The 26343-nt window shown below is 41.0% G+C and overlaps 2 protein-coding genes across 2 annotated transcripts; both read left to right on the forward strand.

The window, feature by feature from the left end:
• Window positions 1-163: 163 nt before the first annotated feature.
• On the forward strand, window positions 164-3736 carry LOC306816801 (synaptonemal complex protein 1-like; the record flags this gene model as incomplete). The annotated part of the gene is made up of 7 exons (XM_079333261.1): window positions 164-228; window positions 691-785; window positions 923-1107; window positions 1522-1589; window positions 2094-2155; window positions 3000-3103; window positions 3589-3736. The coding sequence occupies exons 1-7, from the start codon at window positions 216-218 to the stop codon at window positions 3734-3736; spliced, it is 675 nt and encodes a 224-aa protein (XP_079189387.1). The 5' UTR covers window positions 164-215.
• Window positions 3737-4364: 628 nt separating this feature from the next.
• Window positions 4365-7894, forward strand: LOC306816802 (synaptonemal complex protein 1-like; the record flags this gene model as incomplete). Its single annotated transcript, XM_079333262.1, has 6 exons — window positions 4365-4445; window positions 5225-5287; window positions 5994-6056; window positions 6834-6950; window positions 7510-7620; window positions 7871-7894. Exons 1-6 carry the CDS (start codon window positions 4392-4394, stop codon window positions 7892-7894), a joined length of 432 nt encoding a protein of 143 aa, XP_079189388.1. The 5' UTR covers window positions 4365-4391.
• Between the last annotated feature and the right edge of the window lie 18449 nt (window positions 7895-26343).

The raw sequence follows: 26343 nt of genomic DNA on the forward strand, positions 1-26343 counted from the left end.
ATTAACAACCTTGTCTAACCTGAATGACAGCAATGTCTGCTTCTCATCCCTGGGGTACAAATGGAAATGAGTCTGTCCCTTTCCCAGACTTCATGATGATATTTATTTAATTTTTCTAGATTTCAGCTCTTACCATAGAGCGAGATGAACAAGATGAAATAATAAAAGACATCCAGGCTCAGCTGCAGACATCACAATATAAAATAGCTGACTTAATGGAAGCCAAATGTAAGAGTTCTGTCTGCTGTGTTTGAATGTAATTGTTTCTAGAAGCACAGGAAACAGGCTCATGAGAGTTTTGTTCTGTTTTGTTCTGTTTGTTCAGCAGCAGAATTTTGGGGCCTTGAGGGTCTTGTCTTTGTTTGAAACAGAAGCTGCTTATGTGGGATGGGAACTGGCAGGATGGTTTTTAGGGGAAGTCAAGCAGTGAGAACTTTTGAAAATTGCAAGGGGGAAATTCATTGCTTCAGTTTTGCAAATTTACAATCAGGCAGGTGCCACTGAGGACACTTTTAAAAGTTTGATTTTCAATATTTTTAAGCCATTTGTATTCAAAGTATTTATAGTATATTATGTCCGTACCATTGGTCTTTGTTAAATTCTATCAATGTATGTAATCTTCCATTTATAGCAGCATTTTTTAGTAAATATCCTAGTTTTAAAAATATAAACATACATTTTTTTGCTTAGCTCATAAAGAAGAAATGTTGAAGGAATCTGAGGTCAGTAAAGAACATTTGAGAGCAGAGCTGGAAGAGGCTAAAATTTCATTGCAAAAGGCAGAGGTACACCTTGCTTATAATTTTACAGTATAAATAGACTAGATGAGTATTTGAATAAATAATTATGGATACTTTAGATATGAAACAGCTGTAGCTGTTTGTTGCAAAACAATGTTTGGAAATTATATCATGTTTTGAAGGCTAATCAGAAGAACTTAGAAACTGAATTCCAGACTACAGTGAAAACATTAATTGAGGTCACCAGAGAAAAGGAAGCACAGGAGGAAGAATGTAAAAAAGTGAAGGCTTTGCTTGCAGCCATGACAGAGGAGTTTGAGATTTCTACTGCCAATTTGAAAAGCTTGCTGCAAAAGGAACAAAATAGGTAAATTCAAGAGTTTCAATTCAGAGACTCACAGGTTGCAGTCTATGACAAAATCAAGAACAATTGGAAATGAGGTTGAAATTTGGAAGGTTTTTGATACAGTGGTTTAATGCAAAGAATTTAATGTAATTTTTTTTTATTTGTGCTGGTTGATACTGGTCGATAAAAAGTAAATTTTTGCCCCCTCCAACTTCTATAATTCTGTCTTTAATAAATGCAAATTTCTGTAAGTATACATTTGCTTATTTTAAGTTGTAAAAGTGAAATTTGATATGTGCTGCAGGCTGATATATCATGTGCCTGTTGAATAATAAATGTTCTTAAAGTGCTTGTGGTGAGACTCTGTCCTGTTGTCCTTTGAGTTTCAGTGCTTTGTACTATACATTTGGGTTTTTTAAATTATCATTTTCTCAGATCAACAAATTATGAAGTTGAATTAAAGCTGAGTACCTTGGAGCTCCAAAATAAGTCTGCTGAACTGGGTAAGGCTTGTAGAAATGCAGAACATGAGCTAGCTAGTAATAAAAATATTTTCTGGAAATGGACTGTATCTAGTACTTGGAGAAATGATTTTACAGTACCAGTACCTGTCGGGAATTCCTAAATTTATTTTTGCAATGGAAACAATTTTGGTTTAAGACCATCCATCCTCATTTTTTTTTTCCTGGAACAATGCAGATGCATCAATACTTGGAGAATACTTTGGTCTTGCAGTCCATGTTTTATTTGAAGCCATAATTGTGGAAAACATAATAGGTTCTGCATTTTATTTTAAGATAAATAATTAGTTTCTCTTCAGACATAGATTTGCTAATGTCTTTCTTAATCATTTTTTCAAGTCTACATTTAGATTAAGTCATAAATTAGCTGAACTTAATCCAATAAATTTTGAGAACTGGGTATTGCAAAAAGTAAATGTTTTATACTGCCTGTTAAATATGAAAAATTACTTATGTTCCATTAATTTTACATTGCATGTGCTATAGAAAAGATGACTAAAGTAAAATGTGAGAAAGAAGTGCAGCTTGAAGAGCTATCAGAAACTCTGGTAAATGTTCATTGTATTAATCTCATGGCATTTGCTTTTCATATGAAATTCCTCTTGCTTTGCAAGTACCTTAAATGTCATAAATAAACACAGTCCAATCTACCTTAACATTTCTACTGAACTTTCTCACACACAATTTCAGTGTTTTCTTTGAAGAACTTGTTTATTGCCACTGTTTTTCTTGTCTCCTGTGTTTTGCTTTTCCTTGTCAAGATTTTTGGTTATTTCCTTCTTTGTTCATGCCCATTCAAATGCCTTTATATCCCTCTGGCTAGAAAGTTTTCCCATTTTTTTCTTAATTTACAGAAGTTAATTACTCTGTCCTCTGTGAACCTTATGTGTTCTGTGACAAAGGCCCATTTTCTGTCACAGAAGTCTAAGCTATATGAAGTACACTCTTAATGGAGGTTTATTTTCATTTTGATTTTATATTTACAAGTCTAACAAGAAACTGCATCAACTGAAGGTAGTCTGAAATCAGGTGTGCATTTTCCACAACTGCTTGTAATGCTCTCCAAATCAGAGAGGTCTAAAATAGGACAGTAACTTGTTTTTGTAAATAGTCAATTACACATCATAATTTATTCAGATGAATGCAAAGGCTTATGAAGTTTGAAGCAAATGTCTTTATTTAAAATTATGTCCAAGGAACCTAATTTAGTAGTTTTGCTGACTGGGTAATTAAACTCACAGCACTGGTGTCAGAGTTCACTCCCTCCCACCACTTCATATTCCACCAGAGATGTGTAAAAATACAGTCTGGATAATCCATGGCTGGGATTGGTTCTTCTGAAAGCCTGGAGTTTATAATGTATGCTCAAAACTCTTCCTTTTCCTTTTGCAGAAACAAATGCATGATTTGAAAGTACAGCTGACTAGCACAGCTGAAAAGGAACAAGATTATTTAAAGCAGCTTTTGAGTCTGAAAACAGATCTTGAACAAGAGGGGTATGACCATTTTGAAAATATAATATTTGATTTTTTTTGGTGTTATGTAGGAGTTACTTTGGTACACAGAGAAATAAGATGTGATTGTTATCTAATGGAAATTTGGAACCACACAGCATGACATTAATGATATACTTACCTTTGTAAATTACATTTTATTTATATTATTCTATGGAACATGCAGTTGTTCTAGATCTCTTTGACATTGTTAACAAGAAGAGAAAGTTTCTGAATTCATTGTTGGTCCTGCTTTGAGCTACATCATCTTCACTAACCATTGTATTTATATAGAATTGACTCTGGTTTTCTTTACTTCTTCTGTCACCTTTTTATATCACTGTGACTTTGCTGCAAAGCTTATCTTTGTAGATAAAGGCCTGGACTTTTTTCATCATGGAGTAACACTTAATAATGGGTATATTTAACTTAAAAGGATATTTCAAAATGCATGTTCTTATTCCTCTTGGCCATTTGTTTTAAATTAGGTTAAAGAATGAACAACTAACAGTGTTTCTCAATAAGGTTTCACTAGAGAAAGAACAAATAGCACAAGAGAAAAATGATGTGGTGGCAGAACTCAAGAAACTGCAAGAGAAACAAGAGGCAAGTTGTAAACTTCCAGCTTTTATTTAAAGGACAATGATCAATTTTACAAATCAGATGATAAATTGCAACATGACGTGTTTGTGTAGAGTACCCAAACTATTTTTGTGTTTGAATTGGAAAGAAAGTGTATTGTGAATAAGGTAGGTCAGTGTGCTTTGGATGTCTTTGAATTTTTAAGAGATCACTTTGAATTTTATTTCTTTGCTGACATGGGTCTTTATTTAGGATAGTAAGAAAAAAGAAGAAAATACAAAGCAGTTAGTTGTAAACCTAGAAGAGGCAAATGCCCAGCTAAGGCAAGTAAAAACAAATGTTCATGTCTGATATTGTTAAAGGAAATAAATTCTGATAGTTGTGTTCATATGCTGCTTTCTGGGATTTTTTTGATTAAATAAAACAGCTAAACAGAAACTATTCAATATTGCTGTTGGCCAAGCAGAAATTCTCTCAGATTAGAAACACTTATTGTTTCTAAGACTTTTTTTTTTCTGTTTCTGTAACTAAAAGAACGTTTTCACTGAGCACCTTCTGAAGTTCCCATTAACAGCTCTTTTAAGAAAATAAAATAGGAGTTTATTAGCAGTACTGAAAAGAAGTTAATTTTTGAGTAATTTTTAGTCAATGCTTATTAATGTTTGTTAATTTGGCTCTTAGAATTGAATTGGAGTCTTTGAAGGAGAAAATGGCAAAGACAGCTCAAGAGATGCAAAGTAAACTGGATGAAAAAGAAGAAAATGTAAGTCATGTCATGAGAAAATGTTACACAACCTGCAGGGCAGAATTTAAATGTAAAATATTTGTTGGGTTTTTTCTGCAAAGCTCTGCCTGGGGGATGTGGTCTGTGCCAGAGGTTTTCTTCTTTCACAGCTGCTGAGCCCTGTTATTTTCAAAACAAGCACAATCACTGGGATTTTTACTCTTTGATTGGAAATTGAATATTAAAGATTTATTTGATTTCAGGCAAACAGAAAACCTGCTTTTTTTTTTTTTTTTTATTTTTTCATCTACCCACTGGGTGATGGATGAGCTCTGGATTAGTTTTTTATATGCAATGTGAGTTTTAGTGTTTCAAAGCAATCCATTAAAATGGATTTCAGAATTTCATTGTGAAAGTCAAAAGATGCCCAATTGTAATTTCAGGTTAAGAGCACTGAAAATGAAATTTCAAGAAAGGAAAAGCAGTTGAAGATTCTAGAAAATAATTGGGAAAATTCATTTTTTCATGGATTGTAGGGAACTTCATACAAATGTATTTTTTAAATTGTGAAGATATTGGGTTTTTTCCTTCTTCTGTCTTAACTCAATAACCACTAAGGAACTGCTTCACTGCTATTAATTAACATCTTGTAGGACTTTATGTCTAAAATTTCAATAATTCTAACACATCAGTTTGTATTTCAGTCCCATCAGAATAAACCAGACTGGTGCAAGTGCATGTTTGAGAATGTTGGCAGGAATTGCTAACACACTGAGTAATTTTTAGGACTTAATTAATGTTTGAAATATCTCTTTCAGGTGAATAATTTAAAGAAACAGGTGGAAAATAAAACCAAATGCTTTGAAGAGTTGCAGCAGGAGGTATGTAGAGATTTTGAAAGTTACAAATACATCAGCACATGGTATTTTGGGGTGACTTTTCAGCATTTTTTGTCTGCTGTGATATCCTTAGATACACCTATGTAATTTAAAAATTTTCCTTTCTTATCCTAACTGAGCAAATTAAGGACTCATCTTTGGAATCACTTGATCTGTTAAATTAGCCTTAATTTGAAAAAAAGCAATTACAAAAATAATACCTTTAATAAACTTCTATTTTTTCATTTACTACATAGTGTTATTTATGTATTTGTAATAAAGACCTATTACAGTTACCACTAGTAGAAAATAATTCTGCACTAGCACAAATTGTAGTAACTTCACTGTAAATATTTATATATTTATATATATAACTTGTATTTTTTGTCATGACATCTCCACACCTTCTGTCAGCAGCATCTTAGTTTTAATTCCCATTTAATTCTCATTTGTTATTCCCTGTGGTTGCTCAGGAGGAGCCTTTTTTAAGGTCATGAAGAAACAGAAATATCACAGTAATTATTTGAACATTCTTTTGTTTGGAGAATTGTTCTGGAACCTGAACTGCACAGCAGAGTTATAGAATGAACTCAATTCAATAACATGAACTTAATGAAAACTGGAATTTTTTGCCATTCTTGACACACTTAAACCATTACATAATTCTGTTAAGTTACTAAGATACAGTTGTTTTGCTTTATTTCAACAGAATAATGTGCTGAAAAAGAAAATTACTGCAGACAGCAAGAAAATCAGTATTTATGAAGAGAAGGTAGGTTTAAATAAGATCACATAGAAGATGAGGTGAGTGTTTTTAAGTCTCAGTGTAATTAATGATAAATTGTTAAATACATTCTGAACTGGTTTATGGATCTGGGATACAGATTTGGCAGGAATGAAGTCACAGTTTTTAGAAGATTTTTAATCTTGGGCACTGACTATTGGACATTTAAAAGAGATGGACTTCACATCACAATTAATTATGTTTCTAATCAGTTCCTTTCCTTATTTTCCTTTTATTGATAGTGGACTGAACAGTAACTCCAATGTGACAGAAAAGAATTTAAAAGACTCACTTCAGGCTGTTCTTTAAATGTTTTCTGCAGTGGGAATCTCTCTGATGGGAATATTGTGTCCAGCTTTAGCTACTGCACTTGAAGAAGGAAGTGGATTTTTTTTGAGGATATTCATTTGAGGAACTTAAAAGGAAAAACTGTAATCAAAATGCACAGCTGGGAGAAAAATGTACCATAAAACCTGTGAAAATCTCATCTAGATTTACAAGAGGGAGAATAAAATCTCCATTTGTATTTGCTTTTTTTTTCAAGGAATTCACAGCATGTAGGGCAATCCTTCCCATTGTGCTGTTACCATTGTTTCTCTGAATATTTTCTAACTCACTTGAAAAAAAGCTGAACTTTTAAATAGGAATTTTAATCATATACCTGAAAACTAACACTGTGTTTCTGCTCAAAAATAAGAGGTTAAAAAAATCATTAACATATTAATTCCTAAGCAAATAACAGCAGCAATTCTGCATTCTCAAAAGGTGAATAAATTGCAGTTAGAGATGGAAAATATGAACAAGCAACATAAGGAAGCAGTTGACATCTATCAAAAAGACATAGAAACAAGAAAAATGAATGAAAATAAACTTAATGAACAGGTGAGAGGTGTTAATTTTTACTGCAATTGAATATTTTTTATTTAAAATGTTTTTATGAAGTTTTATTGACCAGATTCCTTGCTGTTAGATTTCAGCCTTATCAACATAAATTGAAATTCTTGTGTATGCCTGTGAGCAAAGCTTTAGGTGATGAAGTTGAAGGATGTGAATATATCTTCAAAAAGAAGAACCCAGTTAAAATTTCATTATTTCAAGATACAGCTCAAGGAAATTCTACCTTTGGTATTAAGTCAGCATAGCTAAATTAGATTATAACTTCTCTCATATTAGTATTTTTTGACTGTAATACTGAGAAATGTTAGGGCAGAGTGCTTGAAACTTTGGTTCAAATTGAACTTGCCTTCCATGGATGTGTCTTTAATCTTGCCCATTTTAACAATCTTCATAAAACAATCTCAATTTTGAAAAGGATCTTAAAAGCAAATGAAGTTCAAGTGGGACTACATTGCACCCACAGGGGGAAGAAGAAATTAAACTAAGATTTAAAAAAAAAAAAAATTGTTATATTTGTGAATAAAATGCAATTTGCTGCTAACAGGTAGAAAAGGTGAAGTTGCTTTATGAGGAAGCAACAATGATACAGAGAGAAACTGAAACCCGATGTCAGCACAGGATAACTGAGATGGTGGCACTCATGGAGAAGTACAAGGCAAGAGATTTTCCTGATTGCTCTGATTTGTCATGTCTTAAGAACCTTTCAGAACAAAAAAAAAAGGCCTGAATCTGGGAAAAAAAGTGACTTTTCATCACCTAAAATAGAATTCATTTGAAGATTTTGAAAACAGATAATTCCATTTCTCTAAATTTCTAGGATTTTAATTTTTTTTTTTAATTCAGGTTTCCTTTGATACCATCTGAATGCAGGATTTTTCAGTTTTAGTTTGGCCTCTTTCTCTGAGGTGACTGTCAGCAGTTTACCTTGACACCTTTTAATTTACCTTTCTATTCCTCTCTTTTGCAATATTTTTAGCAGATATTAACAAAAATAGCATGGCTGGCTTTTAGGTGCTGAATACACAGGAATAAAACACTCCCTGCCAGTCCACAAAATAACACTGCATTAAGCATTTTCTGGTTTACAATTTCTGCAGAAGCATCAGTGTTTGTTCATGGTACTTTCTGAATTTTCTGGTTTAAAAAAATTGTGTTTTAAGACTGGATAGATCCATAATTGTAACTTTTATGTGTCACATGTTTTGAGTTTGTTGGTTTGTTGTTTTTTTTTTTAACACAGAATGAATATGATAAAATGGTTGAAGAAAAAGATGCAGAGTTGAGAGTATATAAATTTAAACAGCAAAAGCAGTTTTCATCAGAAAGAGCAATGGTAAGGATTACTTTCCAATGTTCAATAATTCAGTGATGTCCTTGTGCAGTGTGATTTGATACTGGCTGAGCACCAGGCAGGCACAAAAAAAACAAAAACATTCACTCCTTTTTTTTCTGCTATGGGTGAGCAGAGGAGGGGAAAGAAAAATTGAAGGACTCATGAGTTGTGATAAGTATTAGGAGAAAAAAACTTTAAGGATAAAACAGGTTCAAATTTAAATAGTACCAAGAAAATTGACTCTTAATAGATTGAAAAGTGAGTAATGAGAAATAAAATAATTTAGAACACTCTTTCCCCAATCCCTCCCTCTTGTCCACTGACAGCACAGGGAGACAAAACATGATCTTTAGTCAGTTTGTCACGTCTAAAATTTTTTTTTCGGTTTGTTTAGGGAGTTTCTTTTTCTTGCTATGCTCTGGGATCTTTCCCAACAAAGACAATTCTCTGTGAACTCTGCCAGTGTGGTTTTAATTTTTACAAGTAGCAGTTCCACCTGACCTCACTGTGGCTTGTAGAAGAATCTCAGCTCTCATGTTTGCAGCATTTCTTTTCCTTCCTTTCCCTCACTGACTTCAGTTGTTCTTTTTCACGTCTTCACTTTTTCCTTTTCTCTGATTTGGGAGAAAATTGTTGTTTGTAGGTCTGTTTTTTTCTCAAGTTCTATCAGTTGAAAAGTTCTTCCAGGGTTTTGCAGCACTGAAAGGTGAATCTTAGATTTCCAGGGATGAAAGAACAAGAAATTGGATGTGCAGGCACTTTTATAGAGGGGAAGGTTAAATTTTTAACCAATATGGGGGAGCACAAGGCAGAGTTTACAATCCATAACCCAATGAGAAAACACAGGGGGAGGGAACGATTGAAACAGCTCAGTGGGGCTGTGAAGAATTGACAGGGAAGTTTCCAGACTAAAAGGTAGGTAAAAATGGGAATGACAACTTAATGGGAGGAGGAACAAGGAACATTCTGGATGAAGGGGCTGGTTTAGAGCAAGATGGACAACGAGGTGGGGAGGGGTTAACTATCTGCTTTAGTGGGACTGAACAGTAAAAATCAGCCACTAATTTATTTGCTTTTATTTTCTTATTCTGGGCACTAAAAACTCCAAATGGTTCTCAAAATAAATTAAGAGTAGCAGTGTGTTTGTGTCTTCTCTTCCAGATAGTGTGTCATGTTCTGACTTCACAGTTTGAATAAGAAACTTTTGGTTTAAATAATTAGATTCTACCCTGTTCTCTCAAGTGTTTTAAGGTTTTACCTTGAACACTTATGATCAATTATCTCTTTCTTATAGCACTTCAGTCTTTTTTAAACAAGCTAAAGCAAAGCTTCAAGTATAAGGTTGAAAAACAAATAAAATAATATTTTGTATCTAATGATTACTGTCTCACTTTGGACTGTTTTCCTTTTTTTCAGGATGGGCATAGTTAACCCTACCCTTTATTTAATTTTTAGGAAAATGAGCTGTCATGTTTGAAAAGTGAACTGTCATCCCAGAAATGGAAGAAAAGGTGGATTTTTTCCCTGATTGGGGAGTGTGGGTGAGAGGTGTGGCCTGGGCTTGTGCTCTAGAGAAATTGAAAAGGAATGAAAATAAATAGAGAAACAATGTCTGGTCATATATTTGTGTCAACTTTGTCTGTGATCACAAACTGTGTTCTGTAATTACACCAAGAAGATTTTTAACAACTGAACTCAAGTGAGTATTTACCTCCTGTCACATAACTCTTTTTTAGGAGAATCTTTTAAAACATCACTCTCAGAATGTGATTCCTGAAAGTGAAAAGAAAAACAAGGTAACTGCAACTTTTTAATTGGTTTTAGAATTTGGTATTATTTATATGTGTAGAATCAATTGAAGTGCCATGATAATTGATTTGCATTCAGCAAAAGACACTGGAGCGCTTTTCACTTAAAACTTTTTTAAGTTATAGAAAATAGAAATTTATGTTCCTGAGACTCCTAAACCTTGTTTAGATCTAGTGAATATATTCATGTAAAAAAATAGAAAGTCTTCAAATTATATTCCTGTGGAAGTCAACATGGAAAAGAAAAATATATCTGCTTCAGTACTTGCCCTTTGGGCAGTCCAACATTGAAGTTTTGTAACTCCTAACAGTGAATTTTTCTCCATGTATTTTTCTGTCTGTATTTCTTATTTTTCCCTTGGATAAGCAGGGATTTTAAAGGGTGATACCATTCCATGGAGATATGAGACAGCAGTTTATGGAAGGGCTCCCAATGTGTCATTTTTCTTGATCAGCTGTTGCTTTTTGCCACCAGAATTGTTTTATTTATTCTTCAAACATGTCCATTTGTAAAAGCAATTTTTTCTCTATGGAAGGGAAAAAAGCTTATACAGCTGTAAAAATTGTTGAAGTATCAAAGTATTCCTGACCCTTCTTCCCTGTCAGGAGTGGTTTTCATATTGGAAAAATAGAATCCACCACCCTTTTGACGTTATCTTTCTGAAAAAGGACTGGACTATTGCAATGTTTCTCAGTTTAACTTCTAGTGAAAGGACTATTCTAAGTAACAGCAGTCTTGATATTGCTATCAATCTTCCTCTGAAAGCCTTTTCCTTTTGTTAGCTCCATTTTCTTAAATATTTTGTATAGTCTTTATATTTTATATGTATTTTATATTTTATATTTTACATTCTATATTTTATATTTTGTATTTGATATATACATGTAGTGGCTACAGTTCAGAATAACCAGAATTTCTGCAGATAAACATGAACTTAGACACAAGGTGCTACGAAACTCAATTCTTCCACAGCTTCCTGTTCATTCTCCTAGTCTGGCAACCAAAAAATGGATATTTCCACCCCACCCCACTTTTTTTGGGTCTTTGTTTTGTGTCTGGATGGAAAGCAAGAGTTCCACCAGTCACTCTTGGACTCAGCCTATAAACTGGGTCATGAGTTTGGGTTTAGATTCTATACTTAACCCCATAAAATAGAATTAAAAAATATAAAACTTTTCTTTCCCAGACATATATTATAAAGACTCCTGCAACAGATAAACTGCCAAGGAGAAGAAGCACAAACCCTCCTTCAGAGCAGAGCACAAGGAAAAAACAAAAAGTGCTTATCCAGCTGGATACTCAGTCAGACAGCTCTGAGCACACTGACCTGCTGGTAAGTCAGAGAGCAAACCCTGTGCTGAACAGTTCTTGGTGCTCACTGCTGTGCCTTAGAGTGAAGAGAAAGATTCAATACAATATTTATGTATTTTTATTAATTTACTCTTTCTGGAATTGTTGTTTTATGTACATAATTTTTTTTAAACTGTTATGCCTCATAGTGATATCTTAGCTTTTTTTTTTTTTTTTTTTCTTCATAATTTAATATCCTTAGGGGGAAAGAAAAAGTATTTTTTAATACAATGTGACCAAATATCTTTTTAAATTTATTAGAGCATAGTATCAGAAGAAGAAATGTTTAAAACCTTGCACAAAGATTATCCACAAGCTTCACAATTACATCCCACAGCACCAAAAAAGGTATGTCACCCTTCCATAAGATCAAACCAAATAACCAGATTGTTTAGAGAAACCAATGGATGGCTTTGTTTCCCTTTCCAGACTCCATCTGCAGGCAGTGAGAAATCCCCAGGCTCTGCTCTGAAGCTCAGGACCATGAGGAGGATGCGCGAGGCGGGCTGGACTGCGATCTCCAAACCCAACAGGAGGAGGAAAATGAGGGAGGTGGCAAAGCTCTTTGCTTGAAATGCACAATGAGGGAGGTGGCAAAGCTCTTTGTTTGAAATGCACAATGAGGGAGGTGGCAAAGCTCTTTGCTTGAAATGCACAATGAGGGAGGTGGCAAAGCTCTTTGCTTGAAATGCACAGTGAGGGAGGTGGCAAAGCTCTTTGCTTGAAATGCACCAACACCCAGTGCCTGCCATTTCTCACTGCTGGCTCCACAGAATTGTTGTTATCTCAGTTGTTGCATTTTTCTGTCATACTGTATTTAATACTATTTTCTTTTACACATATAAACTTTATAGATCTCTAACTGCATCTCCCTGCAGGGCATTTTCCTCCTTTCCTCCCTTGTGCTTCAAAATGTTGGGACATAATTTCACCTTTCCTCCCTTGCTGGGACACAAATTAGCCAATTTTAAATTTAGAAAAAGAAATGTAACTACAGAGGAAGTTGTTTCAAAGCTGTTTGTGTCATTAGAAATTCTGGTTTGAAAGCAATTCTGTTCTTTTAAATTTGCTGTTTTTCTTAATACATAACACTTAGTGAAAGAAGTGGAGCTGTTAAGTGTATGCACTTTTACCTGAAGTCCTCTTGTTTTTTCTATTTTAATGGCTGTTAAACCTGTTTTTTAAACTGTTTGGTTTTCAGTATGTTCAAACTGTTTTGAAATTTCTAATATTGAAGTTTCAATAAAATTACTTGTATTTAAAAATATTTCAGCTTCATAAAGAGTAAGATATGCACATGATGAGATAATGAAAACAATGTTAAGATGCTATTAAATTGTTTATCTGAAATATAAAGTGTGAGACTGAGTGCTATTGTTTTAAGTATTTGAAGACAGAATCAAATGATCAAATTGAATCACCAGCCATCTTCTGGTCTGTAATGACAGATTAGAACATCTATTCCTGCATTAATCCTTGATTAATCTTGGTTTTACAACAATGACAATCCCCACTTCAGAGCCCGAAGATATCAAGAAAACTACAACTACTTCTTCCAATATAATGAAAAATCAGAAATCTCAGATTTCTCTGATGTGGGAAGCAAAACATTTGTTGCCTTTGTTTTGTGTAGTCTTAGGGATAGGCCAGTGGTTCCTTATGTTGACCTGTTGAGTAGTGATGTAAATGAGATAATTTATTGTATGGAACTAACAAATATTGTGCAAAGTTCTGGAAGAATGAGCACTTGAAAGCAAAAAACTGAAGTCTGTACTGCCCATTTCTAGACTCAAACAGTGAGTGACCAATTGGAACCCTTTAGCATTTTCTAGGGACATGAATCCATGGTATATCACATAATCCTCCTGACACCACGCGTGTGTCCTGTGAGGTGAAAAATTACAAAAATATTTCCAGCAACTCTCCAGCAAGCTCTCAGGAAATGCAAACAGCAGGGAAGGGTGTAAAATCTCATCTGCCTGTTTGTGTGCCTGAGGGTGCCATGACAAAATCCACAGCTGCATCTCTCCCTGTCTCTTTCTCTGCCCTCCTTTGGGAAGACAAAGCTGTGCAAGGAAGCAAACCCAGGAATTGACTCCCTGCCTCCCACAGGCAGTGGGTGTTCATCTCTGCCCAGGTAAGCAGGCTCCATTCCAGCATCCCCTCCTTTGCTTCTCCCCTTCCTTTCCAGACTGATCCTCCTGCACAGTCTGGGGAGTGCCCTGGAGTCCAGTCAGGGTCTCCTGTCCCAGCTCTGTCTCTTTCCCTGGTTTCCCCCTCACTGTCAGGGCAGGATGAGGAGCAGGAAAAACCTCCTGGAACATTCCTAGCCCAAATCCAAGCCCCTGGGAAGGGGTTAACTCCTCCCAGCACAGAGCAGCCCCAGTGCCCAGTGCAGCACTGCCAGCACTGTGCACCCAGCCCTGGCACAGGCTGGACAGTCCCATGGCCACTGTCCTGCCTGGAAAAACAGGGGATTGCTAAGAAAGGCAGGAGCTGCCCACACCAACTGAGCACAGCCACTGAGCACAACCACTGAGCACAGCCCAATGACCACCCCAATGACAGCCCCCACTGACCACACTCCACTGACCACCCCACTGACCACACCCCAATGACAGCCCCAGTGGCAGCCCCCACTGACCACACCCCATTAATCACTCCAATGACCCCCCATTGACCACACCCATGCACCACACTCAAGTGGAAAACCAACTGACCACTACACTGACCACCCTCCACCTGCTACCCAAATAACCACATTCACTGGCCACACCCACTGATCAGACTCACTGACCACCTCTGAGCACATTGCAATGACTGCACCCACTGACCACACCCTACTGACCACACCCACTGACCACACCCACTGACCATTCTTCACTGCTCACACCCACTGACCACACCCGCTGACCACACCTGCTGACCACACCCACTGACCACACCCACTGATTACCCAACTGATCATGTTCACTGACCACACCCACTGTCCACAGCCCTATAACCACACAATTGACCACACCCACTGACCATTCTGCACTGTTCACACCCGCTGACCACACCCAACTGACCACACCTACTGACCACACCCAGTGATTACCCAACTGATCATGTTCACTGACCACACCCACTGACCACACTCCATTGACCACACCCATTGACCACACCAACTGACCACCCAAATGATCACACCCACATTGACCACAACCACTGACCAATCCTGACTGACAACTCCCTCTGACCAAACCCACTGACCACCCAACTGACCAGGAGAATCCTGGGAGGAATCTCAGTGAATCCAGAGATGCAGTTTTGTGGAAGAGGGTAGAAGTCATCTGAGGCATCTCAGGGGCAGGGACATCTTCAACCAGAGCAAGCTGCTCAAAGCCCTGTCCAAGGTGGCTCTGGGTGTTTGCAAGGGTCAGGCATCCAACACCTCCCTGCACAGCCTGCTCCTTGCTTTCACTTCTCTCTGCTTAAAAATCTCCTCCTCATGGAAGAGCAGCAGAGTGGAGCTCACAAAATGAAGAGACTCATTTCATGGCACTGCTGGCCTGGACAGAATTACCATGGCCCAGAAAAGCCACAGGTGGAGCAAGGAAAGCCACACCTGGGCCACTGGTGAAGCCCTGGGCTGTGCAAGGGCAGGATCTCACGTGCCAGGGACCAGGATTCAGACCTGGACCCTTGTGCTCCGTCAAACAAAGGGTTTGCTCAGCTCCAGAGCCACCTGCCCAGTGCCTGCAATCACAGCCTCCAATTATTGGCTCTAATGAGGCCCTGAGAAGCTCCATCAGAAAAGGTTTCAGTGGCAACTCTAAATGCTACAAGACACTTTGGGTTTTTCTTCTCACCAGGGACTGCTGCTGTCTCCTCTCAGGATCTGAGGCCCCTGGGCTCAGAACACCAAATGCACTGCAGGGTTCATTAAAATGAGGAAAGGCCTAATGAGTCATTCCCACCCCTGTGTAAAGTCTTCAAGACCTGTACAGCTAATTAGAGAGACTCCAGGAGTGGAGATAAAGACTCCAATAACCACTTTGAAAGGTGATAACAACATTGTGCAGCTGATACTGACCCAGGGTGTCCTAAGGAGACCACAAACAATGGAAAACTGTTCCTGGAGGTCCAACATGGGATGGATAACTCTGCCCATCACCTCCACCCCCATTCTCTCAGTGGCCACCTGGGCCCTGCCTCACTTTCTGTGACATGAGACTTCACTGAATTCTGTAATGACATTACAGCTCCTTTGCATGAACTTCCACTTCCTTTCACTCTGGATCTGTCTGCAAACAGGCATGGAAGAGTTTCTTAATAATTAAAAGTAATAACAACAAAAACACCGCCTCCCACCCCCCCAGAAAACCAAACCAAAATTAATAGCAACAAAAAGTCAAGTAAAAAAACCCCACAAACCAAAGCCAGCATCAAACCCAAAAGAAGTGAAACATGATTAGCAGTAAAACACAGCAAATGACTCCCCCAGGTCATCCTCCATGACCTCTGCAGGTGGACACTGCTCAGAGGGCCAGGCTGGCCCCGTGCCCTGCCCAGGGACCCCTCACAGTCCCTCAGGTCCCAGCCCTGCTGAGGATTTGGGAGATTTCTGTCTCTGCCTCCCCCCAGAGCTGCTGACACAGCACAGCAGCCACACCAGGCACTGGGACAGCAGATGGCAGGGCCTGGGGACAGCAGGGGACTCAGTGACAATGGCAGGTCCCTTGTGCTCCACCAAAGTAGCATTTGGGGTCTCGGCAGCGTGATAAATTATAAAAGTATTGGGGTTTGTATAAACCAGAATACTTCGGTCTGAAATGAAGCATGACACTAAAGAAAGGAAAATATATTTAAATTATTTTGTTTTAAATCTTCCTTTTATGAAAATTATATTTCTAAATAAATTGTATCTACTGACAACTTCTGCAAAATCAGGTTTCCTGCCTTTGTGTAATCAATTGCAGCCTATTGTTATAAATGGATATTGGATGTGTTCGATTTTGTCCAATTAATCAAACAAAAAAGTTAAATTTAGCAGTAATTTACTAATAATATAAACTGTATATAAATTAATACAATCAAAATATACGAGTTCAATAAATTTGAGTAAATACAAAATTTGGCAGCAATTTCAAGTATAATAGAGGTCCAATGGTTTGGTTGAATAAAACATAAGCAAAACCAACCAGGGGATCCTTCCTCTCACACTGTACCAAACCAGCCAAGCTAAAATCTCACTTATATACTTATATATTAATACAGAATCTTCTAGAAAGCTCCTCCTTGTTTCTATTCCCAGAATCTTTGTCACTCGTGTTGCTCATGTGTCACCAGTGGTCAGGGTCTCTCCCCCTTTTGGGCTCTTGTTTCTGATGAAGGCTCTGGGTCTTTCCCAGTGTTCACTGAGCTTAGGGTTATATAATAAATATAGATTCCCACAAGAGGGAATATATATATATATAAAAATATATATTCTCTTTGATGTATATATATATATCCAGTGAGCAACTCTTTGGAACCATCCCAGTTTGGTCCAGTTCAAGGTCAAAAATCTATTTCTAGACCTTCCCATCCTGCCTCCCACCTAACAATTGGAGGATGATTTTTTTCTGCTTTGTTTAACCATTTCCTTTATCCCTTTTTGCTTCATAGCAATTAAACACAATTTTTGATTAATTATAATGCAACAATTTTGCCAATATCATTGCAATTTAATTAGCACAAATCACATATGGAACACTATCCACTAAAGATCAGACTTCCAGATTTCTGCCATTTCCTTATCTACCAAAAGCAGATGGTGCCATATTGTTCCATATTCTCACAACGCCCTCATGACTTAAAGAACATAGAAATAAAGTAACAGGCTTTGGAGATAATATTATATAGAAGGAAATATAAAGGCTGATCTTTATTAAAGGTCTCCAAGGGGCAGAAAATACCCATAAAATGCCCATCCCCCCCTCTAGGCTGAATATAAATTTATAAGTTTAGCAGCAGCATATTTGACAAAAAACCCCACCAATTAGGAGCACGGGTGGTGAGGCAGGAAAAGCTCCTTGACAAGAGTCACTCTAATCCTGACAGGACAGGGGCAGTTCAGGCACATCAAAGAAGCAAAACAACAACAAAACCAAACAAAACCCAGGCAACCAAACCAGAAACAAACTGAGAACTGTCCCTGTGTGTGTGACAAAAGGACAGGGAGGGCAAGGGTGAAAGGAACACCGCCTAAAATCTTAACGGAGCTCAAAGTTAACAGTGCTTAACTAATTCCTTAACCTACTTGTTAAATGTAACACTTTAGCAAAAGAAAAGCACTTAACAGTATTTATCCTAATTTATAATCTAACTTGACAATTTACAGAGGAATAGTATTTAACTTAGCTCATAACTTATAAAAAAACCTGGAATTATGGTAGGGCACTTCACTAAGCATTGGCTCAGAAAACTCTAAACTGTACAACTTCAAGTTATCCAGATTTTGAGAAGAGGAATTCAGGAAAAGAGAGAGAGATCCAGTCATGGCTGTGGACGAAGAGCAATCTCAGCTCAGTGAGCTCCATGTCATTTTCACACCCTGTCACAGCCTATATCTGCCCTGGCCCCTCTCACAGGTGGGTTTTGGGGTGCCAGGGATTTGGCAGCCACTTTGGGGCCATCCCACCTACAGAGAGCCTGACCCCCCAAACAATACCCAAAAACTCACTCAGGAATGGGTCCCCCTCCCTTCATCATTCCCAACCTTCATCTCTCTCGTTCCACACCCTCCCAATCCCCACTCATACCCATCCCACCCCTCCTGGACATCATGACCCCCTTCCCAAGCCCTGTTTCCCTCATCCCACCTCTCTCAATCCCCATCCCAATCACCCCTCCTGATTTGCAGCACATTTCCCCCAAATGCCTTCCAACCCCATTCCACCCTGAGGGACAGTGGAATTGAGTTATTTTGGGGTGGGATCCAGTAGTTTTTAGTAGCATTGAGTGTCTTTGAGGTGACAAATCATTGCCTCTTATCTTTTGGAGTGCCAAGAAATGGAGACAGCTACACAAAATACCCCCCCAAACACCCCATATCCCCCCAAGTATCTCCCCAAACCCCAGATTACCCTGAAATACTAGTAAAAAGTGAGGCTTTAAATGCCTTTGATGAATTTGTTGATTTTTACCCCATTTTTGTGTGTTTTAAATGGGATGAAGATGAATCAAAATATAATTAGAGGCAAATTAAAAGGACAACAAGCCACTTCCCATTGTGGATCACAGGGATTGTGGGTGTCCAGGACTCTTCCTGAGATAGGTTCTCTGATGGGGATGGAGCTGGAGCACAAAGCTCTTCCCACAGTCAGGGCACTGGCAGGGCTTCCCTTAGTGGTGGCTCTGTTGGTGTCAGGTCAAGTGGGATCTGTCTGAGAAGCTCTTCCCACACTGGGGACACTGTTAGGGGCCACCACCTGCCTAGGCAGAAGATTCCAGTGCCCAATCACTCTTTCAGCTGAGATGTTTTTCTTGATGTGAAACCTAAAATTTTGCTGGGGCATCTTAAAACTGTGTCCTCTCGTTCTGTCAGGGGTGGCCTGGGAGAAGAGATCGACCCCTACCTGGCTAAAGTCTATGTTCAGGTGGTTGTAGAGTCTCACTGGAGACCATTGGAGCCATTGGGGCCATTGCAGCACAGCAGGGACTCATGGAATCAATGGGACTACAGTGACAGTGTGGGGCTGCATGGGACAAAGGGGCCATTGTGACACTGTGGAACCAAGGAGAGCTTTGTGACAGTGCAGGGAATCATGGAACCCAGGAGGCCATTGTGGCACTGCAGGGCCTAATGGAACCATGGAGAGCATGGTGACACTTTGGGGTCACGAGGAACCAAAGTGCCATTGTGGCACTGCAGGGCCTCATGGAACCATGGAGAGCATGGTGACACTTTGGGGTCACGAGGAACCAAAGTGCCATTGTGACACTGCAGGGCCTCATGGAACCAAGGCCACAAGAGTAACACTGTGAGGCTCCAAGGGACCAAGGGGACATGCTTACAATGCAGAGCCAAATTTCCACTGTGATGCAGCAGGGCCTCATGGGACCAAGGATCCAACATGACACAACCACTGTGACACTACAGGCCCCATGAATCCAAGGGAAAAGGTCACAGATCTGGTTGGCTTGGGCTGACTGGTCCAACTGCCATTGGCATTTCAAGGATCTCTTCTCATGTGCCCTTGAAACACTGGGGCCCTGGGCTTTCCTTCAAATGGAAAAGAACTGTCCTTCTCCTCTAGGTGCCCATGGCCAAAGTGGGATTCTGCCTCCAAAATTCCCTGTATTTAGAGATTAATCCTAGACAAAGGCTGCCATTACAAACAGGTCTGGCTGTCTGTGGCTTCCTGAGAGTCAGTTCTCAGCTGTCTTCAAACCCTGGGGCCCTGGGCTGTCCTTGCTACGGAAAAGAACCTTCCTGCCCAGCATCCCAGGCCAAAACTGATACTTCTCCTCCAAAATTCCTTATATGCAAGGGTTTCTCCCAGATGGAAAAAGCTGCCAGGATACACAGGTCTGGCTGGCCATGGCCTCTGGTGGTCACCTCTAATTTGCCCTGAACTACTGGGGCTCTGTGCTTTCCTTCCTATGGGAAAGAATTTACTTTCTCATACAGGCACTCATGGCTGCAATTGGGATTCTGTCCCCAAAATTCTGTGTATCCAAGGGTTGCTCATAGATGAAATCTTGCCAAGACAGATGGATCTGTTTGGCCTTGGTCTCCAGTGGCTACAGCTCATCTGCCCCTGAAGCACTGGGACTCCATGCTTGCATTCCTATGGAAAAGAACCATCCTTCTTTCCATGCGCCCATGGCCAAAATTAGGAATTCACATTCCAAATTCCGTGTATCCAAGGATTGCTCCCAGACAAACCTGTCAGGACAGGAAGGTCAGGCTGTCCTTGGCCTCTGGTGGCTGCCACTCATCAGTCCCTGAATCATAGAATCACAGAGTAACTAGCTTGGAAGAGACCTCCAAGATCAAGTCCTAACACCTGAGCTGGACCATGGCCCCAAGTTCCATGACTCTAAGTCCCATATCCAGTGTGGTTAGACAGGAAAGTTCGGTCAGAAGATTGCTACGATGTACGGGAAGGTAGAGCCTTAATTAACCAATAAGAACTTAGTGATAATATAAGCAGACCATAGTTATATAAGGCCATGAAAAGAGGAAATAACCACCATTTTGCCATCCACCATATTGGTGTCTGTGAGTGATTGGCCCAAATCACCTGTAAGTCGTTGTGTCTTTCTCCAACCGGGTCACTCTGCCTCGAAAGAGGCAACAGGTGGTGCCGAAACCCGGGAGCCGCCCCCGGCACAGGGGCAGGTGCGGCCGGGAGATCGGGAATCTCGCCTCAGGGACCGACTTTGGCGGGGAGGACGTTCCCATACCGAGATGGAAGCCCTTGTCAAGGTAGTGTTGCAACTGCATAAGCAGTGGCTTATGCAAGGCTAAAGATTTTGAATGTGCAACTGTTGCAATTAGGGGCCATTGACAGCCTGGTGGAGATTATCAGTCTGGAGTGTTGGGAAGGATGCACCAAGGCACACATGGATGATGTTTTGTGCACGGGCTCTGGCAAAAGGTTCAAATAATGAGGGAGGAGGGAGGGTGATGCAGGTGCTGCAAAAGGCACTGCAAGAACAAGAAACCTGGAAAGCAGCTGTTGCCCAACCCGAGTGGGAGTCGTGACTGGTTCTTTTAGGGATCTCAGAGCGCAAAAGACACAGCAGGGGACAAAACCAGTTTACTTCTACAGAAATGCACTTTATTTAGTGCCAACCAAAATGTGATAGTGGGTCAGAGAGAGAGAACGAGAGAGAGAGAGAGAAAGGGGGGTTGGGATTATAGCTACCAAGACGGGCAGACGAATCCTCATGGAGCCAGCCAATAGATGTCTGTTGCCATCTGGGGAGATCTCAGGGAGTCTCCTCTGAGAAAGTCACTTTTATAGTCCTTTCCCAAAGCGAGTGGCTTCTGGCCAAAGGGTGGGAAGATTTATGGACTATTGTATGTTGAGATCGTTAACTGAGGAACAGGTGGAAACAGGACGTTTCAAGGCACACCAAACCATCTTTGTTGTTATGAACACACGCAGGGCAGCCCATACTGGACCAGTCCATTGTTCTTCCATCTGTGGGAGCTTTGTTGAGTAAACTCCCCGTGACTAGTTGTCATGAGAAACCAGTCCTGGTAGGCATCACCTGCGGAACAGTCACTTGGTGTTCCTCCCATCCCTGGCCAGCGCAGGCCTCAGGCGAGGGTCGTTGGGCAGAAACAGACGAGAGGCTCACACGGACTCTCACAGAGGCTCAGAACTGCCTGTGTGTCACTCCAAGATTGGGATTTGGAGTGATTGAGATTGGGATTTGGAGTGACCACACAAACCACGTCCGATGGTTGCTCCGCTGAGTCTGCTGACTCACCACATGAAAATAAAGAACATTTCCCTTTATCTTTGTTACCCCCCAGTCCTGCCTGCAATTCACCCGCGGAACCGGGACAGCGGCTGAGTAATGAGACTGTCAGTGAGGCTGGGAACTCTGCTGACAAGCGTGACCCTGAGGAGGCTTGGGACAGACCCCCACCCTGTGCTCCACAGAATGACGCTGGTCAGCATAAAGAAGGGCGGGGTGTAAAGTCTCTGCCTGCTACAAATTCGCGTGGCGGGAAAAAGAGGGAAGTTGGGAGGAGAAAATCACAAAAATGGACAAAGAGGGGGAGGAGGGCATGCCCAGAGACACAAGGTCCAATCAGGGAGCGCGCCCCAAAATATTTCCATGTAGGGAAACAACTTCCCCAGCCGGGAGGCGGGGAGACCCAGGGTGTGGAGAAACCCACCAACAGGAAAAGGAGACGGAGAGGGCAGAGCCCAACAAAAAGATACTCTTGCTGGATTTGTTATGACACCAATCCTCTGTTTTCTGAGGGTGTAGCCCTTGATATCCCATTTACCTATTCCAAGGAATCCCACCCAACCCAATGCCAATTGAATAGCCCCTGGAGAGGAATCACTTTAGCCCTAATCACTGGGAATCTGTGTGGGCAATCAACAATTAGTTCAACAAAACCAACCTATCTGTAAAACTCTTGTTGCCATCAATACAACATACTCTTGGGTTGGTATTGCAAAACAGACGGGGGCTAGATCTTTTACTTATGCACCAAGGAGGTTTGTGTGCCGCCCTGAAAGAACAGTGTTGTTTTTATGCCAACTATTCAGGTGTAATTAAAGATGCAATGGCAGAACTTAGAGAAAGGCTGGTGCAACGAAAGAAAGACAGAGATGCTCAACGAAGCTAGTTTGAGTCACTTTTTGACCATTCTCCTTGGGTCCCCACCATAATATCTACTTTGATAGGACCAATCATCATGATTTTGCTTGTGTTAATTTTTGATCCTTGTGTCCTCAACAAACTAACACAATTTGTCAAGGCTTGCCTAAGCAGAATAGATATTATGGTGAAATCATGGCCCCTAAAAGAACTGAGCGGAAATTGTGACACCATGGGGCATAACGGAAACAAGGGGCTTTGGGCACACCATGGAGCCTAAGAGAACCAAGGGGCCATTGTGACATCATGGGTGCTAATAGAACCAAGGGGAAATTGTGACACCATGGAGCATAATGGATGCAATGGTGTTTTGTAAAACCATGTGGCCTAACAGAACCCAGGGGCTGTTGTGACACCATTGTGCCGTATGAAACCACTGGTCCATTGTGACATCATGGGGCCTAACACAACCAAAAAGCCTTTGTGACGCCGTGGGGCCTCATAGAACCAAGAGGCCATTGTAAAACTATGGGAGCTCAGGGAACCAAGGGGATATTGTGACACCATGAGGTCTCAAAGAACCAAAGGGTGATTTAGACACCCTGGAGCCTAATGAAACCAAGGGTTCCTTGTGACACAAGGAGGCTCATGGAACCAAGGGGGCTTTGTAACACCATGGGGGCTTGTAGAACCAAGGGGACATTTAAACATCATGGGACCTCGTGGAACCAATGGGCCAAATTAACACATTTTGCCTCATAGAACCAAGGTGCCATTGTGACACCCAGATGGCTCATGGCTCCAAGGGGCCAATTTGAACACTATGGGAGCTCATAGAACCAAGAACCAATTTGAACACCATGGGGCCCAAAAGAACCAAGAAGCCATGGTGACACTGTGGGTCCTAACACCACTGAGGGGAGATTGTAACACCATGGGGCATAATGGGACCAAGGCGCTTTCATGAAACCATGGGGCCTCATGGCACCAAGGGGCCATTTTGAACACCATGGGGCCTAATACAGCAAAGCGGATTTTGTGTCACCATGAGTCCTCTGATAATCAAGGCAGGATTGTGACACCAAGGGGCCTCATAGAACCAAGGGGGTATTGACACACCATGGAGTCTAACAGAACCAAGGGGCCATTGTGCCACCATGTCACTTCATGGAACCAAGAGCCATTGTGAGACCATGGGACCAAACAGGCCAAGGTGCCATTGTTACTCAATGCTGTCCACTGGAACCAAGGGGCTATTGTGAGACCATGGAGCCTAAGAGAACAAAGGGCCCATTGTGGCACCACGCAGCCTATCTGAACCAAGGGTCCATTGTGACACCATGGAACCTAACAGAAGCAAGATGCCATTCTGATACTATAGGGCCCCATGGCACCAAGGGGCCATTTTGAAACCAAGGGTGCCTAACCGAACCAAAAGGCCATTGTGACACCATGGGACTGTAGAGAAGCAAGAGGCCATTTTGACCATGGGTCCTCATAGAACCCAGAGTGCATTGTGACACCATGGGGCCTCATAGAACCCAGAGTGCATTGTGACACCATGGGCCCTCATAGAACCAAGGGTCCATCGTGGTACATGACAATCATAGAACCAAGGGGCCATGGTAACAGCATGAGACCTCAGCGAATCACAGATCCACTGTGACACCATGTGGCCTATCTGAACCATGGGGCCATTGTGACAACATAGGTCCTAACAGAACCAAGGGGAAATTATAACACCATGAGGCCAAACAGAATGAATGGGCCATTGTAACTCCATCGGGCCTTATGGAACCAAGGGTCCATCATGACACAATGAGTCCTAACAAAACCAAGGGAAAATGGTGACACCATATGTCCTAAAAGAACCAAGGGTCTATTGGTAGTACCATAGGGCCTAAGGAAACGGAGTAGCCATTGTGACCCCATTGTGCTATATGAAACCAATGGGCCATTTTGATACGATGGGGCCTAATAGAACCATGTGACAAATGCGACACCAATGTGCTGCCTGGAACCAATGTTCCATTGTGACCTGATGGGACCTCATAGAACCAATGAGCCGTTGTGACACCATGGGACTTCATGGAACCATCATGACATGATGGGGCCTCAGTGAACCAAGGGGCCATTGTGACACCATGGGGTCTCATAGAAACCAAAGGTGTATTGTGACACCAGTGGGCCTAACAGGACCAAGTGTCCATTGTGATATATGAGGGCTCATAGAACTCAGGGGCCATTATAACACCATGGGACCTCACAGAACCATGGGTCCATTGTGACACCATGTGACATATCTGATATAAGTGGTCATTGTTGAAACATGGACTCAAACTGAATCTAGGTCCATTGTGACACCAAGTAGCCTCATGGCACCAAAGGGCCACTTTGAACACCATACGAGCTCACAGAACCAAGGGGCAATTATTAACACTATGGGGCCTAACAGAACCAAGGGACCATAGTTACACCATGGGTCTTAACAGATGGGAAATTGTGACACTATAGAGCCTAACAGAAAAAGGGGCCATTTTCACACTATGGTGTCCACCAGAATCATGGCCCCATTATGGCATCATGGGGCCTCCCAGAACCAAGAGACCATTTTGACCACACAGAGCCTGACTGGACCATGGTGCCGTTGTGACACCGTAGGCCTCATGGCACCAAGGTGCCATTTTGAACACTGTGGGGTCTAAAAGGACCAAGGGGACCATTTTATACCATGGGGCATAATGGATGCAAGGGTCCATTGTGACACCATAGGTCCTCAGAAAACCAAGGGGTCATTGTGACACCTGGGGCCTAATAGACCCAAGGGTGTATTGTGACACCATGGGGCGTAACAGAGCCAAAGGGCCATTGTGACACCGTGAAGGCTCATAGAACCAATGGTCCATTGAGACACCATGGGATCTCATGGTATCAATAGGTCATTGTGACACTGTGGGGCCTCATAGATCCCAGGTTCCATTGTGTCACTATGAGACCTCATGGAACCAAGTGGCCTTTTTGACATCATGGAGCCTCATGGAACAATGGTCTAAGATGACACCATCGGGCCATACAGAACCAAGGTGCCATTGTGACACCTTGGAACTTAACAAAACTAAGGAGCCATTTTGACATCATGGCCTCATAAAACCAAGGGGCCAATGTGACACCATGGGACCTCACAGAACCATGGGTCCGTTGTGGCACCATCTGGTATGTCTGATCAAATTGGTCATTTTGACAACATGGACCCAAACAGAACCAAAGTGCCATTGTGACACGAAGCGGGCTCATGGAACTGATGGCCCATTTTGAACACCATGGGAGCTCATGGAACCAAGGGGCAATTATTTACACCTTGGGGCCTAATAGAATGAAGGGGCCATGGTGACACCGTGGGGTCTCATATAATCAAGGTTGTGTTGTGACACCATGGTGCCTAACAGAGCCAAAGGTCCATTGTGACACATGGGAGCTCATAGAAGCAAAGGGCCCTTGTAAAACCTAGAAACACATAGAACCTCATGGAATCAAGTAGCCATTGTGACACTTTGGTGCCTCATA

The sequence above is a fragment of the Erithacus rubecula genome, assembly GCF_903797595.1.
Source record: "Erithacus rubecula genome assembly, contig: scaffold_88_arrow_ctg1, whole genome shotgun sequence".
NCBI lineage: Eukaryota > Metazoa > Chordata > Aves > Passeriformes > Muscicapidae > Erithacus > Erithacus rubecula.